At 38.9% G+C, this 23,315-nt stretch overlaps 1 protein-coding gene across 1 annotated transcript; it reads left to right on the top strand.

The window, feature by feature from the left end:
• Positions 1–15,420: 15,420 nt before the first annotated feature.
• Positions 15,421–22,964, top strand: LOC146238149 (uncharacterized). The gene is made up of 9 exons (XM_084686007.1): positions 15,421–15,541; positions 16,303–16,396; positions 16,676–16,818; positions 16,926–17,062; positions 17,297–17,390; positions 17,656–17,838; positions 19,447–19,586; positions 19,975–20,096; positions 20,268–22,964. Exons 1-8 carry the CDS (start codon positions 15,458–15,460, stop codon positions 19,985–19,987), a joined length of 888 nt encoding a protein of 295 aa, XP_084542133.1. The 5' UTR covers positions 15,421–15,457; the 3' UTR covers positions 19,988–20,096; positions 20,268–22,964.
• The last annotated feature ends 351 nt before the right edge of the window (positions 22,965–23,315 follow it).

The following is a 23,315-nucleotide window of genomic DNA, read 5'->3' as shown; positions in this document are numbered from 1 at the left end:
AATCCAAGGACAGATTTTGTTGGGACTCAGTGCAAACATTGCACCAAATACAGGTATATTTACTACAGGCAGTGTAAAATGCAAAGAAGATTGCTAATACTGGTAAAATACAGAGAAGGAACAGACAGATCACACTGCCTCAAAGACAAGCACTGAAGAACATGAAAATCAATCAAGGCATCAGTTTAAAGTGATGTAATAGTGGAATTTAGAAGCACATGACAAACACAATGTGTATGAATAATAGATGAAAAAGTCACAGAAGACTACCCCAACAAGTAGCACTTACTCTGTTATAAGGACAAGCCAATGCCATTGTTAGGGTACCGATCGCAACAAATTGAAAAGACCTGTATATGAACTGCCCACCAAATGATTACTTACTGTTTATTCCATGAAGTCCATCTCCCTCTAGAGACATGTTCCTGAGAAATCCTTAGAATGAGGAGCTGCCCTAAATTCCCAGGAAGAACTTAAGATTGGTTCATGTTCAGCAACCACAACCAATCCCACATCTGTAAATGCTATGCTGTGAACGACTCAGGTACTTAAGCGGGTGCTCTGCCTTTACCCAAGGTCCATCATTATAATTAGAGAAAGTATTTCACACATTCAAAACATTAGAATTGAGTGGAGTTTTGGTTGTCTGCCTTAAAGGCCCCATTATTTGAATGATAAACCAGACTTGAGTCTTTTCCGATGCAAAAACAGCAGTTACAGAAAAGCAAACTTCATACAGCACTCATTCTATATAGAGTTTCTAGACAACTATTGTAACCTACTGTAAATGCATACAAACCTAATAGAGCATGCAGGCAATGTGTGGTTCCCAATAACTTGATACTCTAAAAGTTCAATTAACTTCAGAAAAAGAACATCAGGAAATTATCTTGTAAGGGGACCCATTCTGGTCATTCCCACAGTCATATCTAGCTAGTTGCCATCCGTTGAAGAATAACACCTCAACTTAATAGCACTTTCTGTGATTGGAGGAATGAGAGTCACTCAAGTTGAAGGTTCATTCTCAATGAACTTGATACGGATGAAATTGACCTGAGTAAATTATAGAGAAGGAACAGACAGATCACACTGCCTCAAAGACAAGCACTGAAGAACATTAAAATCAATCAAGGCATCAGTTTAAAGTGATGTAATAGTGGAATTTAGAAGCACATGACAAACACAATGTGTATGAATAACAGATGAAAAAGTCACAGAAGACTACCCCAACAAGTAGCACTTACTCTGTTATAAGGACAAGCCAATGCCATTGTTAGGGTACCGATCGCAACAATCCAAGGACAGATTTTGTTGGGACTCAGTGCAAACATTGCACCAAATACAGGTATATTTACTACAGGCAGTGTAAAATGCAAAGAAGATTGCTAATACTGGTAAAATACAGAGAAGGAACAGACAGATCACACTGCCTCAAAGACAAGCACTGAAGAACATTAAAATCAATCAAGGCATCAGTTTAAAGTGATGTAATAGTGGAATTTAGAAGCACATGACAAACACAATGTGTATGAATAACAGATGAAAAAGTCACAGAAGACTACCCCAACAAGTAGCACTTACTCTGTTATAAGGACAAGCCAATGCCATTGTTAGGGTACCGATCGCAACAATCCAAGGACAGATTTTGTTGGGACTCAGTGCAAACATTGCACCAAATACAGGTATATTTACTACAGGCAGTGTAAAATGCAAAGAAGATTGCTAATACTGGTAAAATACAGAGAAGGAACAGACAGATCACACTGCCTCAAAGACAAGCACTGAAGAACATTAAAATCAATCAAGGCATCAGTTTAAAGTGATGTAATAGTGGAATTTAGAAGCACATGACAAACACAATGTGTATGAATAACAGATGAAAAAGTCACAGAAGACTACCCCAACAAGTAGCACTTACTCTGTTATAAGGACAAGCCAATGCCATTGTTAGGGTACCGATCGCAACAATCCAAGGACAGATTTTGTTGGGACTCAGTGCAAACATTGCACCAAATACAGGTATATTTACTACAGGCAGTGTAAAATGCAAAGAAGATTGCTAATACTGGTAAAATACAGAGAAGGAACAGACAGATCACACTGCCTCAAAGACAAGCACTGAAGAACATGAAAATCAATCAAGGCATCAGTTTAAAGTGATGTAATAGTAGAATTTAGAAGCACATGACAAACACAATGTGTATGAATAATAGATGAAAAAGTCACAGAAGACTACCCCAACAAGTAGCACTTACTCTGTTATAAGGACAAGCCAATGCCATTGTTAGGGTACCGATCGCAACAAATTGAAAAGACCTGTATATGAACTGCCCACCAAATGATTACTTACTGTTTATTCCATGAAGTCCATCTCCCTCTAGAGACATGTTCCTGAGAAATCCTTAGAATGAGGAGCTGCCCTAAATTCCCAGGAAGAACTTAAGATTGGTTCATGTTCAGCAACCACAACCAATCCCACATCTGTAAATGCTATGCTGTGAACGACTCAGGTACTTAAGCGGGTGCTCTGCCTTTACCCAAGGTCCATCATTATAATTAGAGAAAGTATTTCACACATTCAAAACATTAGAATTGAGTGGAGTTTTGGTTGTCTGCCTTAAAGGCCCCATTATTTGAATGATAAACCAGACTTGAGTCTTTTCCGATGCAAAAACAGCAGTTACAGAAAAGCAAACTTCATACAGCACTCATTCTATATAGAGTTTCTAGACAACTATTGTAACCTACTGTAAATGCATACAAACCTAATAGAGCATGCAGGCAATGTGTGGTTCCCAATAACTTGATACTCTAACAGTTCAATTAACTTCAGAAAAAGAACATCAGGAAATTATCTTGTAAGGGGACCCATTCTGGTCATTCCCACAGTCATATCTAGCTAGTTGCCATCCGTTGAAGAATAACACCTCAACTTAATAGCACTTTCTGTGATTGGAGGAATGAGAGTCACTCAAGTTGAAGGTTCATTCTCAATGAACTTGATACGGATGAAATTGACCTGAGTAAATTATAGAGAAGGAACAGACAGATCACACTGCCTCAAAGACAAGCACTGAAGAACATTAAAATCAATCAAGGCATCAGTTTAAAGTGATGTAATAGTGGAATTTAGAAGCACATGACAAACACAATGTGTATGAATAACAGATGAAAAAGTCACAGAAGACTACCCCAACAAGTAGCACTTACTCTGTTATAAGGACAAGCCAATGCCATTGTTAGGGTACCGATCGCAACAATCCAAGGACAGATTTTGTTGGGACTCAGTGCAAACATTGCACCAAATACAGGTATATTTACTACAGGCAGTGTAAAATGCAAAGAAGATTGCTAATACTGGTAAAATACAGAGAAGGAACAGACAGATCACACTGCCTCAAAGACAAGCACTGAAGAACATTAAAATCAATCAAGGCATCAGTTTAAAGTGATGTAATAGTGGAATTTAGAAGCACATGACAAACACAATGTGTATGAATAACAGATGAAAAAGTCACAGAAGACTACCCCAACAAGTAGCACTTACTCTGTTATAAGGACAAGCCAATGCCATTGTTAGGGTACCGATCGCAACAATCCAAGGACAGATTTTGTTGGGACTCAGTGCAAACATTGCACCAAATACAGGTATATTTACTACAGGCAGTGTAAAATGCAAAGAAGATTGCTAATACTGGTAAAATACAGAGAAGGAACAGACAGATCACACTGCCTCAAAGACAAGCACTGAAGAACATGAAAATCAATCAAGGCATCAGCTTAAAGTGATGTAATAGTGGAATTTAGAAGCACATGACAAACACAATGTGTATGAATAACAGATGAAAAAGTCACAGAAGACTACCCCAACAAGTAGCACTTACTCTGTTATATGGACAAGCCAATGCCATTGTTAGGGTACCGATCGCAACAATCCAAGGACAGATTTTGTTGGGACTCAGTGCAAACATTGCACCAAATACAGGTATATTTACTACAGGCAGTGTAAAATGCAAAGAAGATTGCTAATACTGGTAAAATACAGAGAAGGAACAGACAGATCACTCTGCCTCAAAGACAAGCACTGAAGAACATTAAAATCAATCAAGGCATCAGTTTAAAGTGATGTAATAGTGGAATTTAGAAGCACATGACAAACACAATGTGTATGAATAACAGATGAAAAAGTCACAGAAGACTACCCTAACAAGTAGCACTTACTCTGTTATAAGGACAAGCCAATGCCATTGTTAGGGTACCGATCGCAACAATCCAAGGACAGATTTTGTTGGGACTCAGTGCAAACATTGCACCAAATACAGGTATATTTACTACAGGCAGTGTAAAATGCAAAGAAGATTGCTAATACTGGTAAAATACAGAGAAGGAACAGACAGATCACACTGCCTCAAAGACAAGCACTGAAGAACATGAAAATCAATCAAGGCATCAGTTTAAAGTGATGTAATAGTGGAATTTAGAAGCACATGACAAACACAATGTGTATGAATAACAGATGAAAAAGTCACAGAAGACTACCCCAACAAGTAGCACTTACTCTGTTATAAGGACAAGCCAATGCCATTGTTAGGGTACCGATCGCAACAAATTGAAAAGACCTGTATATGAACTGCCCACCAAATGATTACTTACTGTTTATTCCATGAAGTCCATCTCCCTCTAGAGACATGTTCCTGAGAAATCCTTAGAATGACGAGCTGCCCTAAATTCCCAGGAAGAACTTAAGATTGGTTCATGTTCAGCAACCACAACCAATCCCACATCTGTAAATGCTATGCTGTGAACGACTCAGGTACTTAAGCGGGTGCTCTGCCTTTACCCAAGGTCCATCATTATAATTAGAGAAAGTATTTCACACATTCAAAACATTAGAATTGAGTGGAGTTTTGGTTGTCTGCCTTAAAGGCCCCATTATTTGAATGATAAACCAGACTTGAGTCTTTTCCGATGCAAAAACAGCAGTTACAGAAAAGCAAACTTCATACAGCACTCATTCTATATAGAGTTTCTAGACAACTATTGTAACCTACTGTAAATGCATACAAACCTAATAGAGCATGCAGGCAATGTGTGGTTCCCAATAACTTGATACTCTAACAGTTCAATTAACTTCAGAAAAAGAACATCAGGAAATTATCTTGTAAGGGGACCCATTCTGGTCATTCCCACAGTCATATCTAGCTAGTTGCCATCCGTTGAAGAATAACACCTCAACTTAATAGCACTTTCTGTGATTGGAGGAATGAGAGTCACTCAAGTTGAAGGTTCATTCTCAATGAACTTGATACGGATGAAATTGACCTGAGTAAATTATAGAGAAGGAACAGACAGATCACACTGCCTCAAAGACAAGCACTGAAGAACATTAAAATCAATCAAGGCATCAGTTTAAAGTGATGTAATAGTGGAATTTAGAAGCACATGACAAACACAATGTGTATGAATAACAGATGAAAAAGTCACAGAAGACTACCCCAACAAGTAGCACTTACTCTGTTATAAGGACAAGCCAATGCCATTGTTAGGGTACCGATCGCAACAATCCAAGGACAGATTTTGTTGGGACTCAGTGCAAACATTGCACCAAATACAGGTATATTTACTACAGGCAGTGTAAAATGCAAAGAAGATTGCTAATACTGGTAAAATACAGAGAAGGAACAGACAGATCACACTGCCTCAAAGACAAGCACTGAAGAACATTAAAATCAATCAAGGCATCAGTTTAAAGTGATGTAATAGTGGAATTTAGAAGCACATGACAAACACAATGTGTATGAATAACAGATGAAAAAGTCACAGAAGACTACCCCAACAAGTAGCACTTACTCTGTTATAAGGACAAGCCAATGCCATTGTTAGGGTACCGATCGCAACAATCCAAGGACAGATTTTGTTGGGACTCAGTGCAAACATTGCACCAAATACAGGTATATTTACTACAGGCAGTGTAAAATGCAAAGAAGATTGCTAATACTGGTAAAATACAGAGAAGGAACAGACAGATCACACTGCCTCAAAGACAAGCACTGAAGAACATGAAAATCAATCAAGGCATCAGCTTAAAGTGATGTAATAGTGGAATTTAGAAGCACATGACAAACACAATGTGTATGAATAACAGATGAAAAAGTCACAGAAGACTACCCCAACAAGTAGCACTTACTCTGTTATATGGACAAGCCAATGCCATTGTTAGGGTACCGATCGCAACAATCCAAGGACAGATTTTGTTGGGACTCAGTGCAAACATTGCACCAAATACAGGTATATTTACTACAGGCAGTGTAAAATGCAAAGAAGATTGCTAATACTGGTAAAATACAGAGAAGGAACAGACAGATCACTCTGCCTCAAAGACAAGCACTGAAGAACATTAAAATCAATCAAGGCATCAGTTTAAAGTGATGTAATAGTGGAATTTAGAAGCACATGACAAACACAATGTGTATGAATAACAGATGAAAAAGTCACAGAAGACTACCCTAACAAGTAGCACTTACTCTGTTATAAGGACAAGCCAATGCCATTGTTAGGGTACCGATCGCAACAATCCAAGGACAGATTTTGTTGGGACTCAGTGCAAACATTGCACCAAATACAGGTATATTTACTACAGGCAGTGTAAAATGCAAAGAAGATTGCTAATACTGGTAAAATACAGAGAAGGAACAGACAGATCACACTGCCTCAAAGACAAGCACTGAAGAACATGAAAATCAATCAAGGCATCAGTTTAAAGTGATGTAATAGTGGAATTTAGAAGCACATGACAAACACAATGTGTATGAATAACAGATGAAAAAGTCACAGAAGACTACCCCAACAAGTAGCACTTACTCTGTTATAAGGACAAGCCAATGCCATTGTTAGGGTACCGATCGCAACAAATTGAAAAGACCTGTATATGAACTGCCCACCAAATGATTACTTACTGTTTATTCCATGAAGTCCATCTCCCTCTAGCGACATGTTCCTGAGAAATCCTTAGAATGACGAGCTGCCCTAAATTCCCAGGAAGAACTTAAGATTGGTTCATGTTCAGCAACCACAACCAATCCCACATCTGTAAATGCTATGCTGTGAACGACTCAGGTACTTAAGCGGGTGCTCTGCCTTTACCCAAGGTCCATCATTATAATTAGAGAAAGTATTTCACACATTCAAAACATTAGAATTGAGTGGAGTTTTGGTTGTCTGCCTTAAAGGCCCCATTATTTGAATGATAAACCAGACTTGAGTCTTTTCCGATGCAAAAACAGCAGTTACAGAAAAGCAAACTTCATACAGCACTCATTCTATATAGAGTTTCTAGACAACTATTGTAACCTACTGTAAATGCATACAAACCTAATAGAGCATGCAGGCAATGTGTGGTTCCCAATAACTTGATACTCTAACAGTTCAATTAACTTCAGAAAAAGAACATCAGGAAATTATCTTGTAAGGGGACCCATTCTGGTCATTCCCACAGTCATATCTAGCTAGTTGCCATCCGTTGAAGAATAACACCTCAACTTAAAAGCACTTTCTGTGATTGTAGGAAAGAGAGTCACTCAAGTTGAAGGTTCATTCTCAATGAACTTGATACGGATGAAATTGACCTGAGTAAATTATAGAGAAGGAACAGACAGATCACACTGCCTCAAAGACAAGCACTGAAGAACATGAAAATCAATCAAGGCATCAGCTTAAAGTGATGTAATAGTGGAATTTAGAAGCACATGACAAACACAATGTGTATGAATAACAGATGAAAAAGTCACAGAAGACTACCCCAACAAGTAGCACTTACTCTGTTATAAGGACAAGCCAATGCCATTGTTAGGGTACCGATGTCAACAATCCAAGGACAGATTTTGTTGGGACTCAGTGCAAACATTGCACCAAATACAGGTATATTTACTACAGGCAGTGTAAAATGCAAAGAAGATTGCTAATACTAGTAAAATACAGAGAAGGAACAGACAGATCACACTGCCTCAAAGACAAGCACTGAAGAACATTAAAATCAATCAAGGCATCAGTTTAAAGTGATGTAATAGTGGAATTTAGAAGCACATGACAAACACAATGTGTATGAATAACAGATGAAAAAGTCACAGAAGACTACCCCAACAAGTAGCACTTACTCTGTTATAAGGACAAGCCAATGCCATTGTTCGGGTACCGATCGCAACAATCCAAGGACAGATTTTGTTGGGACTCAGTGCAAACATTGCACCAAATACAGGTATATTTACTACAGGCAGTGTAAAATGCAAAGAAGATTGCTAATACTGGTAAAATACAGAGAAGGAACAGACAGATCACACTGCCTCAAAGACAAGCACTGAAGAACATGAAAATCAATCAAGGCATCAGTTTAAAGTGATGTAATAGTGGAATTTAGAAGCACATGACAAACACAATGTGTATGAATAACAGATGAAAAAGTCACAGAAGACTACCCCAACAAGTAGCACTTACTCTGTTATAAGGACAAGCCAATGCCATTGTTAGGGTACCGATCGCAACAATCCAAGGACAGATTTTGTTGGGACTCAGTGCAAACATTGCACCAAATACAGGTATATTTACTACAGGCAGTGTAAAATGCAAAGAAGATTGCTAATACTGGTAAAATACAGAGAAGGAACAGACAGATCACACTGCCTCAAAGACAAGCACTGAAGAACATGAAAATCAATCAAGGCATCAGTTTAAAGTGATGTAATAGTGGAATTTAGAAGCACATGACAAACACAATGTGTATGAATAATAGATGAAAAAGTCACAGAAGACTACCCCAACAAGTAGCACTTACTCTGTTATAAGGACAAGCCAATGCCATTGTTAGGGTACCGATCGCAACAAATTGAAAAGACCTGTATATGAACTGCCCACCAAATGATTACTTACTGTTTATTCCATGAAGTCCATCTCCCTCTAGAGACATGTTCCTGAGAAATCCTTAGAATGAGGAGCTGCCCTAAATTCCCAGGAAGAACTTAAGATTGGTTCATGTTCAGCAACCACAACCAATCCCACATCTGTAAATGCTATGCTGTGAACGACTCAGGTACTTAAGCGGGTGCTCTGCCTTTACCCAAGGTCCGTCATTATAATTAGAGAAAGTATTTCACACATTCAAAACATTAGAATTGAGTGGAGTTTTGGTTGTGACCCACCGTCGTTTGCGACCACTTTACCGCATACAAAAACAAAGTGAAGCATTTTCTTTTAACCGTTGGGCTGTCTCAGACCCCCCAAATTGCGAAGGTTAAAAGAAAAATTTTTTTTTGCTTTTGTATTGGGTAAAATTGGGTAAACACAACGATGGTTCGTTATGAATCTTTTGGTCATGTGACCCGAAGGCAGCACAAGGGTTAAAGGCCCCATTATTTGAATGATCAACCAGACTTGAGTCTTTTCCGATGCAAAAACAGCAGTTACAGAAAAGCAACTAAATTAACTAAATAAATAATTAGTATCACAAAGAAATAATTAGATACCACAAAATGTGTACATTTACATAAATACACCCCTTTCAGCCATTTTGTATTGTACTATCTGTCTCTGGAGGGCTGGCAGGCAGTGGCAAGCAGAGCCTGCAGGCAAGCAGAGCAGGCCAACTAGATGAAGCCATCCTGGGGTCAGGGCTGAAGAGAAGCTGTCCAGCTAGAGAGGGGTAGTCCAGCAAGGGGTCTGTGTTGCTCAAAGCATCCTCTGTTGCATCCTGATAGATAGACCATTATTTTTCATTGTCACAGGTACAACGAAATTAAAGTGCTTCCAGTCAGTGCAACATTCATTGGCCTAAAAATCAATAAAAGGATAAAATTACTAAAGTACTAAAATTACTAAAATAAACAACAATAACAAATAAATCAGAATAAATATACCTGAGACAGTACCATAAACAACACACCCATGTCATACATCCACAGTCATCACATAAAACATAACATGACATTGTGCACATTGGGCCTCATTCACGAATATCTTCAGTTCCTCAGTTATTTCTTAAATTTGTTCTTAAGAAGCGTTCTTAAACAACAGAATTGTTTGCAGGTGTGTTCTTAGAATGATGAATCCCAATATTTCGTAAGTTGAAAGCTCGTGCCCCGTTGCTCCTATTTAGCATAGTTAAACGCCCCGTTGATTCCCATAAAAGGGCATGATATGGCAAGACCGTGTGCACACAGAGAAATGTCAAAACGACGTGGTAAAGACGGTAGAGGCCTCGACAAAAGACAGAAAAACGTAATAATAATCCTGAAGTGGAGGTACAGCTGCAATAAGTTAGCGACAAACAACACATCATATTTACGTAATAGCGTCAAAGGTGGATACAAATCAGTAAATAAAACCGATGCATGGTATGCAATTACTCATGCAGTGAACGCTGTATCTGGAGAAGTGCGCAGAACTGATGAAGTAAAAAAATAAATGGTTTAACTTAAATCTGAATTCTTAAGCAAAAAAACCGACTGTTTTTTTGAATGTTACAAATATCCATGAGGACTGCTCTTGGTAGCCTAAAGCGTTCCAACAGGTAGCCTACTCGTCGCTCTCTACAAATAAATCGGTACGGTCAAGGAAGATGTGATTCCTCCTCAGGGAACGATTTACAACATTTTGCAGCAGCAATAAATATGCCATTGTGTGGTATAGTCCTAGTGTACGGAATAAGCCTACTTTGGGTCTATAAATACAGTGATAAGTCACTTATTATTTGATGGCAAAGTTCCCTGTTAACATGATTGATTTGAATTGAAGGCAAAGCAAGGCTAGTTTACAGTTTTTTGAATGACCCATCTCAGAGCAGCTTTATAGAATGTACAGTTACTGTATTGAAAAAAAAGACATAGCATAATTGCTGCAGTAAAGGCTTCATTTGCAACAGGACAAGAAATATGCAATATAGCTTCAATTTACAGTATTACCCGAGCTTTGGCCCTTCTCTTAGCCTCACCACACATTCTAACTCCTCTCCCTCTCCCTTGTCCCACTCCTCTCCCTTGTCCTGGTACTTGTCTTCCTCTTCCTTGTGCAGGCATTACTGTATTCTTACTTTCTTTTGTTGCTCTATATTGTTCTTTTCCCACACCAGATCAGCCCAAAGAGGTTCTCTTTACTGTCTATACCATATGGTCATGCAATTGAAAGAACCTCAACACCTGAGTGTTTTCTAGTTGGGAATCAGCTGTGATGTACAGTATTTGCATAACTTCAGCTGTTTTTCAGTAGCAATAGAATAAAATACAGGGGATATATTTCTGTTTCTATTCACAATATAAACAGCAGTTCACTTTGACTTTAGCCAATAATTTAGGTTTTGAACATGATGTTATCTGTTTTGCTGACAGTGTGAAAGCATTGGTAAATTGGGCAGTAAAAATCGATTGTTTTGGTCTTGGTTAAGCTTGTGTGTAAAAGGAGTTCAAGCATTAAAAATTTGTGTTTACTCTATGCATTTTGTGTCAAAGCAACAAGAAATGTGTTAATTGTACAGCCTACACAGACGGATGTTGTGCTCACTGTATTAAGAGTTTAGGAAACTTGTTAAAGGTATTGAAAAAACTTTCATAGTGATTGTAAAATACTATTTATATAGGCCTAGCACAATTCATACACAATGGAAATTCCAAGTGCATTACAAATGAGCAGAAGTGTAAGTGGAGTGTGTAATTATTAAAACAAAGTGTAAAATTATGAAAATTATTTGTTGGAAAATTATAAAGGAGAGGTATATTCAATTTAAAATTCGAATGGACGAAAAAGGTATAACTATTTATTTTGCGCAAACATGTCAGCTCTCAATTGTGCGTAAGAGTGCTCTTTGGTGTGCGTAAATTCAGTTCTTACCTAAGAACAAATCTCAAATAAGAAAACATTGGTGAATGCCAGAATCTTTGTGAAAACTGCATAAGTGGGGTTTGAGAACAAATTTGTTCGTAAGAACATTTGGTGAATGAGCCCCTTTATTTTTTTGGCAGCATTGACAGTGGTTATTGCAGTTGGATAAAAACTGTGTTTGAGTCTGTTTGTCCTTACCTTGATTGATCTGTACCATCTGCCTGACGGCAACATTTCAAACAGGGAGAACCCAGGATGTGAAGTGTCTTTTATGATGTTCTGGGCTCTTTTGAGACAACGGGATCTGTGTAGGTCTCACAGTGCGGGGAGAGGGCAGCCAACAATCTTTTGAGCGGTGTTGATGACCCTCTGGAGCATTTTCCTCTGAGCCACTGTACAGCTGGTATACCAAATGCCTATGCAGTATGTGAGTATACTTTCAATGGAGGCTCGGTAAAACAACACCAGCAGTCTTTGTGTGATGTTACTCCTCAATCCCTGAGTATTCTCAGGAAGGACAGTCTCTGCTGGGCCTTTTTCAGCAGCTCAGAGGTGTCCAGACTCCAGGATAGCCTGTCCTGTATGTGGACCCCCAGGAAGCAAAAGTCTGCCACCCTCTCCACACTGATCCGGCTGATGGTCAATGGTGTGATCTCGGTCTTCTTTCTCCTGTAGTCTATTAAGAGTTATTTTGTCTTTGCAGTGTTAAGGAGAAGGTTGTTGGCCGTGCTCCAATTCGACAGCTGCTCCACTTCTTCTCTGTAGGCGGGCTCATCCCCCCCAGAGATAAACCCTGCCACTGTGGTGTCATCTGCAAACTTTACAATGGTGTTACTGTGATGGACAGGGGTGCAGTCGTGTGTGTAGAGGAAGTAGAGCAGGGGACTGAGCACACAGCCCCGGGGGGAACCAGTGCTGAGGCTAAGGGCTGTGGATGTGTGATGGCCCACACTGACTGTCTGCGGCCAGAGAGGAAGCCGCTGATCCACCTGCATGTGGTATAAGGGAGCCCAAGGTCCCCCAGCTTAATCACTAGCTTGTGTGGGAGGATGGTGTTGAATGCAGAGCTGTAATCCACTAAGAGCATTCGCACATAGCTCCCCTGCTGCTCCAGGTGTGACAGAGCGGCATGGAGTGCTGCCGCCACTGCGTCTCCTGTGGGTCTGTTCGCTCTGTAGGCAAACTGGTGGGGGTGAAGGTTGCAGGGCATCCTCTGTTACACTCCGTATTTTTTGTTGAGCAGGCCTCTGCATGACCCTCCAGACATGTAAAAGTGAAGAAAAGATCCATGTCAGTTGTGAAAAATTAACCTTTTTACATCTACACTTGACATAAACTACAGTTTTGACTGTGAAATGCAGTGGCATTACTTGAACTTAAATCCAAATGTGTTGAACTGATGGAGACCCGGCCATGCAAAGTCACTCCAAACATTTGGCTCAATTCCAGGCTCTGGCAAGAGTATTTAGCTCTAAACTGGTCAATATACACATCTGACCAAAGACCAACAACTCGCCCTTTGCCTGTAAACAGTGATTCTGACTGTCAGAGACCTTAAAATACGCTGACCGAGTGAAACTAGCCTGGCTAATGTAGGTCGCTTTCTCAGGAAAATGACAAATGAAATAGGCTTGTTTTGAAAGATCCTATATACTGGCTATCTTCAGCAGACTCTTGTCTACAAAAAGCAGCCCTCCCTGACGTTTTAGGAGTAGAATTGAGTGAACAACAATATTGTTTACACACTGCCAGTGAGTGAGCGAGCCGAGTCTGTCACTGAGGCTAAGTCATAACAATGTACACCCGGGGACGCAGTCTCACTCCACTTGCAAGTTTTCCACAAATCACAAAAATAATCGGAGCATCTGGCTAAAAGCACAATTCCCACATCTCCTAAAGGCTGCCCTCCTCGACATTTTTGGTGTCGATCGAACTGTGGAATGGTGAACTTATGAACATGACGGGAACAAAACATGGCTGCCGCCTAAGCCTACACAGTATAAACTGTAGTGTTAAATTTCCAGTGTTAAGTAGCCTAGTATGGAGGACCAAACCTGCCATATTTACAAATGAATGAATGAATAAATAAATGTCCACATCCATGCATTTAGACAGAAATAAACGAATATATATATTAATTAATGCACAATTGTCAATCAATAGTTACATATATTTTACATTTATGTATTTATTTATTTTGTATTGATTTATTCATTCATTTATATATTCATTTATTTATTTATTTATTCATTTATTCATTCATTCATTCATTCATTGTTCCCAATATGATAATGAGAGGAGGCCAGTAGGCGTGGAAACTGATGTTCAGACATTGCAATCAATCCAGAGCCATAGATTCAATCTAGCTAACGGCTGGGACACACTGGCTGCGAAGCGCCCTGGAGCGCCACAATATACTACGAATGGCGCGATGCTGTTCACACTAGACGCGCATTTCTCCACGCCGGTTACCAAGCCTTTCACCTTCTCTGAGATTTTCTTTTCTACATGTAAAGCTGACATGTACATAAACATGGCATAGGCTACAGGCTATTTAGGCAACTTGTTGCTCCAACAATAACCGTCGCAACGGCATCCCATTCCCAACATAACGTGGCAACGTTTGGCTTTTGTTGCCGTAGTCTTTGTAAAATATGTGCTATGGGGCATACAACTCCATTTAGGACTAAGCTACTTTTCATCTTCGATGATTAACTTTGTGTCGTCAATCTTCACAAATTTCTCTTCTGCTTGATTGGGGGCTATATGCCAGATTGTCTATCTCGCTCTTACACACAGGACAAATATGTTGGTTTGACAATCAACAATCAGGATTTTTTATTTTTAAATGTTTACGTTTTTATCGGGGTAAACACATGGTTGGCCGGTCAGCGTAGTGAAGTTGGGTGTTAAGTGATAGCCCACAACTAACGTATTAAAATCTTTATAACATGTTTGTTTATCCAAATATCATATATGGTGAATTAAATCTTTGTTTTCAACAAGGTCGGCCAGCCTGTCCATGTAGGCTATGTTGTCCATGACAGCAAGGATGGATGTAAGGCTACATAATCGAATACAAAGCGTGGAAAACGATTAGTCAATGGTGTGTCAAATACCGCCTACCTATTTTGATTGACACATCTCATTAACATATTGAGAAGAAGAAATACAGGAATGAATGAACGAATGAATAAATGAATGAATAAATGAATGAATACATGAATGAACACATGAATGAATAAATGAATGAATACATGAATGAATAAATAAATGAATAGATAAATGAATACACAAATAAATACATAAATACATGTAAATTATAAGGTAATATTGATTGACAATTGTGCATTAATTAGTACATGTATTCATTTATTTATGTCTAAATGCATGGATGTGGACATTTATTTATTCATTCATTCATTTTTAAATATGGCAGGTTTGGTCCTCCATAGCCTAGAGTTGACCAGTGTTAATGTCAGAGTTGATAAAAATGCTTGCAACACTGGTGGTGTTAAAATATGCCACAAGGGGCGCTGTGGAGTTCCATTTACTAGAGTTGATTGAAAATGCTAGTAACACTCGTGGTGTAAAAATGTCGTTTGCGAACGTCACACACAAACGGTCAAAACCAGCTTATTGCCCAGTCTGCGCCGAGAGGACAGGAGAAAGCCCATGGGTGAGTGATTTAATTTTGGAAAATATATCAGCAAGCTAGTGTTATATCGACATTAAGATTATGTAATTTATATCAATTAATTATTTTGTCAAAGGAAAGGAAAAATTCCGAACCAATTCAAGTTATAGGTCATTGTAAAAAAGAATTGCTAACAGCTAGAGCTAACAGTCAGGGTAGCTAGCCTAGACCTTGACACCATTTCGTTTCACGTGATTTAGCTACAAGAGCATGTATCGAATTTAAATCACAAGCTATTTTAATGCAAGGGTAGTACATATCATTCATTCAAACTGAATAGTGGGTGAGTAATTTTGGTGAAATAACATGGTAGACCTAGCCTACTTAAATGTACTGTATAAGTACAGTAGCCTATCGATTTAGGCTAGGTCTAGTTTGCTATCTAGGTTAAGCTGGCTACGGAACCTAGGTAATTAGCTAGCATGAGAAGCTAAGAATGGCGCGCATAGTTGCTAGTCGAAACGTTTTCTTGAACCAATTTTTTGTTGGATATTTACTTGAAACATTTGATATTATTTAGTTTACTGAAAAAAGACAAGCCCCCCCCATTTCAGAAAAACGTATTCCTTTTATACTTCATTTCATTTTCTAAAGGAAATGTGATGAACTTTGCAGGTGGCAATGGATTTAAAATAATACGAGGGAAGATAGTTTAAGGATTTAACTAGACGGCTCAACTCAAGGAGCAATATTAAGTTAATATAGTTAAGTTGAACTATTGTTAACCATTTATTGTCTTTCAGAATTTAAAGATGTTAGTAAAGGTAAAGTATGAGAACGCCAAAAAATTAATCAGACTTCCAGATAGCTTCACACACGTGGATTTCATTAAAGAAGGTGATTTGCATTCAATGGCATATTTAACTGTATATTTACATTATCCTTATCATTGAGATATTTAATTAGCATGTTTCTGTGCAGTTCAGAGTAAGTTTGGCCTACCGTCTGACACAGTGCTTCACATATATGATGACACTGAAACTGAGGTAGAGGATGTCCTGCAAGAATTACTGAACGAAAAACCTAACCTGATGTTAACGGTCAAAGACCAAAATGAAGGTCTGATGGCCTTGTTGGTATAGTTGTGTGGATGCCTCCTTTAATCAGCCCTTGCAGTTTCAGATACATGGTGGAGCTCCTGCACAGATACTGTGTCGCTGTCGAGCCACTCAAGTGATCAAGATAGAACACCTAGTCGCACAGAACGTCCTCAAAAGAGACCCAGGACATCAGATGAATCAGCATCTGAGGCAAAAGAGGTAACCTGTACTTTTTTCTAATAAGCTTACATACATTTATACATTCTGTATGTGTTACACACACTAAATGTGCTTAAAACATATCATTTTAATTGTTGTTTTTGAAGATGGTCCTTGCTGTCCTCAAGCAGAAAGCAGGGGGAGATGTTATCCTCACAGAGTACAACGATAAAACCTCCCTGGCAAGTGAAACAAGACGACTTCTTGTCAACATACTTGTTGGACACATGGTTGAGATGCATGGGTAAGTTTTCTTTTTTTTACAGGAACCAATGTGGTTCTAATGTAAAATTCCTCAACTTAAAAAACGGATTAATGTAAAACAATCTTACAAATTTATAGAGCTGGACATAATTTGGTAAACCACGAATCTTAAGGAATGCTTCAAATTGTTTTAAGGTACTGGTATGTGTGGCAAATATGACTGGATATGTCAAATTTCTAAGGGCGTGTGGGGTTTTCTTTGTTCCCGTTTAAGGAGAATCCCCACAAAGAAGCAGAAAGAGCAATATGCTCTTGGAATTGTAACACTTTTCCCATCATTCAAAGATACTTTTTCAAAGAAGGGCTATGTAAGTACTTAACTAACATGTTTCACTGCATTTATAAAAAAGTACAGTCTTCCCAGAACCAAAGAGCATCTTACACATTTCCAGTTTTCTCCAACAACCAATAAGGTCTCCTACTGACTACCATCTTGCCTGGGTTCAGTGTCATGCCAGTAGTCCTTTTTACAACACTTGATGGCTCTATTTAGTATATCTGCTTCTGTGCAACACCAACACATTTAATACCTCATTGATTGTGTCTTGCAAATGTTTGCTTTTATTTCTGTAGGAGCACTTCTACGATCCTGATGGCGGAACTGGCTACATTGCATGGCGCCTTAAAACTGTGCAGAGGAGTATATCCCATCGTACCCGAACAAACCTGGATGCCAGCATCCCTAAGGGGGAGAGACCTGGCTTTGGACCTTCCTTAAATAGATGTACCTATCCCGAAGAGCTTGATGAAGATGCTGTAAGGGACGCCATTGCCTGTCTTACCCATTCTTCAGATGAAGCACAGATCTTCCAAAAAATGAAAGAGACTTTTCAGCATAGACATTAACTTGTCCATGACCCAAACAAGACCGCTGATATACTCCAGATCTTTCCAAGGTTTTTAAACACCAAAGGACTGGTAAGATGAGTGGTTCAGGCAGGAGGACTCAGTATGTCTTACTAATACTTTATTGCACACTATACAATACATGATTGTACATTTGATTTGATTTAGCATTGTGGTTCTGCTCGCATCGCTCCCTGCCGCATCCAACAAGACACCGTCTGGACCTCCGAGCAGAGAGCAGTAGGGATGGAGATTTTAACTGATTTCACTATTCGAATAGTATCCGAAATTATTTTCGAATATCCGGATAATCTATTTTGTTAATGTGGTTCCGTTATGTAATTAGCCTGACGTGACGCAAAGCATACAGTAAACACATGAACCACCACACATTCTGGCAATAATTGGGACTGTTAAGCTATTAGATTAAATAAGGGTTGAATAAAGAAAACAAATGAAAGATCAATTTATTAACATGACGAAAAGACAACTTTGAAAAACGCTGCGTCTTCAGACGTAGGCTCTTAATTTGGCGGAGAAGCGATTAGCCTATTATGTGAAATAAAAAGTATGCTACATTGGACTAAATTAAACACATTGGGTAGACTATCCTCAATAAAAACGAAAGACACACATGGAGAACTATTGCATATTAACTTGGATATTAACTTGGAACCGGAATCCTATAGGATACGGTGCGCCACCACACAATGCAAACATAAACAGCCGATTACGCTAGCTCTACATTGCTACTGGTAAGAAAATAAATAAGCCACAACTGCATTAGCCATACGCATTTTTATTCAGGAGAATTAGCATGTAAACATGCTCAGGGGAGAGGCGAGTATGGAGTCGATTTACGAGCAGGCCGGCGTAGAAAAGACTGCAGAACCTGAGGTTGCTGCGAGGTACTGCTTAGCCAGGACACTATGCGTCTTGTAGCGCCAAATGAAATGAAAGGAGACTCGCAGCAGAACTCAGGCGTAGCCTACCTTTTTTGATGGTTTTCACCATTTTCTAACGTCACAACTATTAGAATTCACAACACGACGCGACGGTTTTTCAATAAAATGTTTTTTTTTATTAAACTACGCTCATAAGTATTCGAAAAAAGTATTCGAATACTAACTTACTTTAGGATATCCGGATATTCGATTAACCACGCTCATCCCTAGAGAGCAGCGACGCATTCCCCCTGCAACAGAAAACAGAACCAAGGGAGGAGGCCGGGGAGGCGGCGGCAGCAGGAAGACTGATGTCTATGTCGCATTAGCGATGCATGTGCCAGGATAACCCCGCTTTGTACCCCGCCCTGTTAGGGAGGGAGTGCCCTGCAGCGTAAAATGTCTCGCGTCCTCCTTCATGAACCAGCTCCGCTTCTTTTTCCCCTGCTATGTTTCAACTGAGCAATGACTGAAACTTTCTTTTTACATGTTGGGATGACCTGGTTAAGTTAGTTGAGGGAGTTGGGTATTGTGGTGAGGGATTTTTAGTTTTCTAAGAAAATTTGTCTTGAAGGTTAACCAGGACTTCAAACTGCTCTTTGATGCCGAGACTGCTTCAAAACTGCTGGAAAGGTGGGACACCACTTTCAAGCAGAAGATCATCAGTGAAGCCACATCCCTCAATTCAACGCCTGCTGTGTGTTCCCTTCTTCGGTAGGCAAAAAACGAAACAGACAGTCAAGATTGCTCCAGTAAGAAATTCAAGTTGTTTAATTGTAGAATTTTGAACTGTGAATGTACTTGTAAGTTCTGTAGTAACTATAAGGAACATATAGGCCTAGTGTTGCATATAGGCCTAGTGTTGTTCTTCTGTGCGCAATGCATGGTTTTGCAGCAAGTGTTAAACATATGTCAAGTAGGAATGTGTGAATGTGGGCCCTGTCCCTCTCTACAAGGTGTGGCGTGAGAAATAGTTGAAATGCGTGTGTCACATGGCGAAACCGTTAGAGTTGGCAGCTCTGCTAAAATGCATGCACAGGTCCTAACATTCAATTTGGAAAAGGTCTGGATGTCATTCTCAATGTATTAATCATCATTTCAGACTGGGACAGTGATATGTCTATGCTGCTTTTGCTGATTCATCTTCTACCCCAATCTGGAGTGAAGAGGGCTCTGAAGATAAGTGCAGTGGATGCAGCCAGCAGGATTATTGTGCATCACAAGGTATCAATTATGTGCCATAGCTTCTCTCCTATGGTTTAATTAGAATGCTAGAATGCAATGTTTTTTTGCCTTCCATATGAGTGCCTTTTTTTTTCTTCTTTTTTTCAAACCTGACACTATATATATATTTCTATTAATAATAAATACAAAATCTTTTGTTTCTCCATATAGTCATGCAACAGCATAGATGAACACCTGCGCCAGAGGAAAGGTCGACAACCCTATCTGCTTGCTGTAGGAGGATCACCCCGCCAGATTGACCAGTACTACATAGCTCTTGACCAGAAGCTCATTCCTTGTCAGGCGGGTGGTTCCCTCTCTGCCTTTGATGAGTTGTTCAAAATCCACTTTTGCTTCAACTTGATGTATGATGATGCTCTTCTTCACTTATTCACTTTCATGCAGACAACGGTATATAAACTTGACATTGGGAAAACCAAAGAATCGCCTAGAGTTAAAGAACTTCGTGCAAAACTAATCAACTAGGTTAAACAATCCAGCATGTTTTCTTGTTTTAAATGCCAGTCCACTTTTGAAACCAGCCAGTTCCTTGTTACTCATTTACGTTTTGAACATGGTTTTTATCCCAACAAGAGTTTCAAACTTGTGTTCACAGCAAACATGTAGAAAGCAATTTGCTGGATATGCTGGATTTCGTAAACATTTAGATTGTAGTCATCAAGTAAATCAGACTTGTGTAAGTAGCCTGGCTGTTGAGTTAAATGTTCCTTCTGATGACTCGTCAAGGCTTGATTTCTCTGAGTCAAGTTCTGTAGTTCAAGACTCATCCCATTCAGGGAATTTTGAGAACAGTGGGGAAGGTCTCAATACAGAGAACATAAAAGACGTGTGCAGCAATTGTTTCAAAGATACAGAGAAGTGGTGCATCCAGTAACACAGTCACATCGATTGTTTCAGATTTGGAAGAATTTGCAACTGAAATGCATTCCCAAATTAAGCAAACTGTGCTATCAGTCATTCCAGATAGTGTTCCTTTGAAACCAGCAGTTGAGCAAACATTGGAAGATTTTCAAAACCCATTTTCTGGTTTAAACTCAGAATACAAACGAGTGAAGTACTTTGGTGAGAAATGGGGTATTGTTGATCCTCTCGAAATTGTTTTAGGTGTTAGGTATGACACGAGACGTAATGGGACAACTGGCATGTATAGTCAAGTTCCAGTGAATGACACATTTATGTATGTCCCTATACTGGAAACCTTGAAATTTCTGAGACAATCAAAGCAGACACCTCAACCAGTGACGATATCTATAGGGATTTTAATGATGGGGCTTACTTTAAGATGCATCCACTGTTCTCCAAATTCAGTAATGCTTTACAGATCCAGTTATATTATGATGACTTTGAGACCGCTAATCCCCTCGGCTCAAAGCGTTGTATTCATAAGGTGGGCGCTTTGTATTTTGTTTTGCGGAACTTGCCACCAAAATTGAACTCTGCTGTCCATTTAGTATCTCTGTTCCATTATCAAGACTTAAAGAAATATGGTTTTGATATGATTCTGGAGCCTTTGATTGCTGACCTAAAAAAACTAGAAACTGATGGCATTCATTTGCCAATATCCTCTGAAAAAGTGCATGGTACAATAAGTCAAATAACTGGAGACAATCTTGGAATGCATTCTATACTTGGCTTTTCTGAGTCCTTTAGTGGGCGACACTACTGCCGTTTATGTTTGCTTAATAAGAATGATGCCCAAGATGTCTTCTGTGAGGACGATCCTAGAAAAATCATTTGTGGCAGACAATCTTTTGAGATGCATTGCCAGACCCTTGAGTCAAATCCAAGCAATCCTGTTTTTGGAGTAAAAAGAAATTCATCTCTCAACAATTTGCAGTTTTCATGTGTGCCACAATTTTTCTTTTTACATTATGCATGACCTGCTTGAAGGAGTAGCTCAATATGAGCTTAAGCTTCTTTTCAATTACCTAAGTGACCATTTCATATCAAAGCAAGATCTACTCTCTCGAATCTATGCATTTGATTATGGTTATCTGGAACGTAAAAAACATCCAACCAATGTCAATTTGGACAGTCCAAACAAAAGCTTGGGACTGAATTCCATTCAGTGTCTGTGTCTTGTAAAAAATGCACCTCTGATATTTGGAGATATTGTAACTACAGAGAATACACACTGGAACCTTTTGCTTATGTTATTGCAAATAATGAACATTATTTTTGCCCCAAGCATTACTTATGGGATGACCATGTTACTAAAGCATTTGATTAAGCATCAGCTTAATCATCAGCTTTTTAAGAAACTGTACCCACATCATACTTTGATACCATTTCATGGTACATTATCCATCTTGTATTAGAAAAATAGGCCCTCTTTTGCATACTTGGAGCATGAGATATGAAGCAAAACAAACTTTTCAAGAACTGTCTAAAGAATTTAAAGAATATTACAAAATCTCTTGCCAGTAAACACCAGATGTTAATTGGAAACCATTGGGACACACTAACATGTAATAGAAAAGAATACGGCCCTGTGTGTTTGTTTTCTCTTAAAGACAACAAAGAATTGGCAGACTATCTTGAAATTATTGTAAATGACAATGTGCATTGCACTAACTGGCTCAGGGTTGATGGAACAGAATACAGAGTTGATCTTAATGTTTGCAATGAGATCAAGCATGATGTCCCAGTGTTTTTCATAATCTCAAAAATCCTTTTACTAAATGAATGCATCTACTTGATTGTGTATCCATTAAGAACTGATTATTTTTGTGAACATTACCATGCATTCAGAGTTTGTTATAGCAAGGAAAATGAAATGGTCATCAAACTTAGTGATTTGGGTCAGATGACAGCATGTATATTGTGCTTTCTCATTGTTTGATTGCTTGAACCACAGAATAAAAGTGGAAAAGTGTCCATTCTTGGCTTGTATTAATTTATTTTAATGTATTAAGTCATTTTTGTTGCGGGTAGTGGATATTATCACTCTGGTGTAGTGTTATAGAAACACTGTCCAGAGTTGTGTTTAACTCTAAAAAGGGATATGATCACTCTGGTGTAGTGTTAAAGAAACACTGTCCAGAATTGTGTTGAACTCTAAAAAGGGATATTATCACTCTGGTGTAATGTTATAGAAACACTGTCCAGAGTTGTATTTAACTCTTTAAAAGGATATTATCACTCTGGTGTAGTGTTATAGAAACACTGTCCAGAGTTGTATTTAACTCTTAAAAAGAG

Source organism: Hypomesus nipponensis, chromosome 21 (genome assembly GCF_054491055.1).
Source record: "Hypomesus nipponensis isolate SF chromosome 21, ASM5449105v1, whole genome shotgun sequence".
Lineage (NCBI taxonomy): Eukaryota > Metazoa > Chordata > Actinopteri > Osmeriformes > Osmeridae > Hypomesus > Hypomesus nipponensis.
Note: the sequence above shows the minus strand (reverse complement) of the source record. Positions and strands in the feature narration are given on the sequence as shown.

What these genes read in the sequence shown, in the direction of transcription:
- LOC146238149 (XM_084686007.1), top strand. Translation starts at nt 15,458, where the DNA reads ATGTCGTTTGCGAACGTCACACACAAACGGTCAAAACCAGCTTATTGC. An exon ending in CAGCATCTGAGGCAAAAGAG is followed by an intron (nt 16,819 to 16,925) that starts GTAACCTGTACT and finishes TTGTTTTTGAAG; the next exon opens with ATGGTCCTTGCTGTCCTCAA. An exon ending in CTTTTTCAAAGAAGGGCTAT is followed by an intron (nt 17,391 to 17,655) that starts GTAAGTACTTAA and finishes TTATTTCTGTAG; the next exon opens with GAGCACTTCTACGATCCTGA.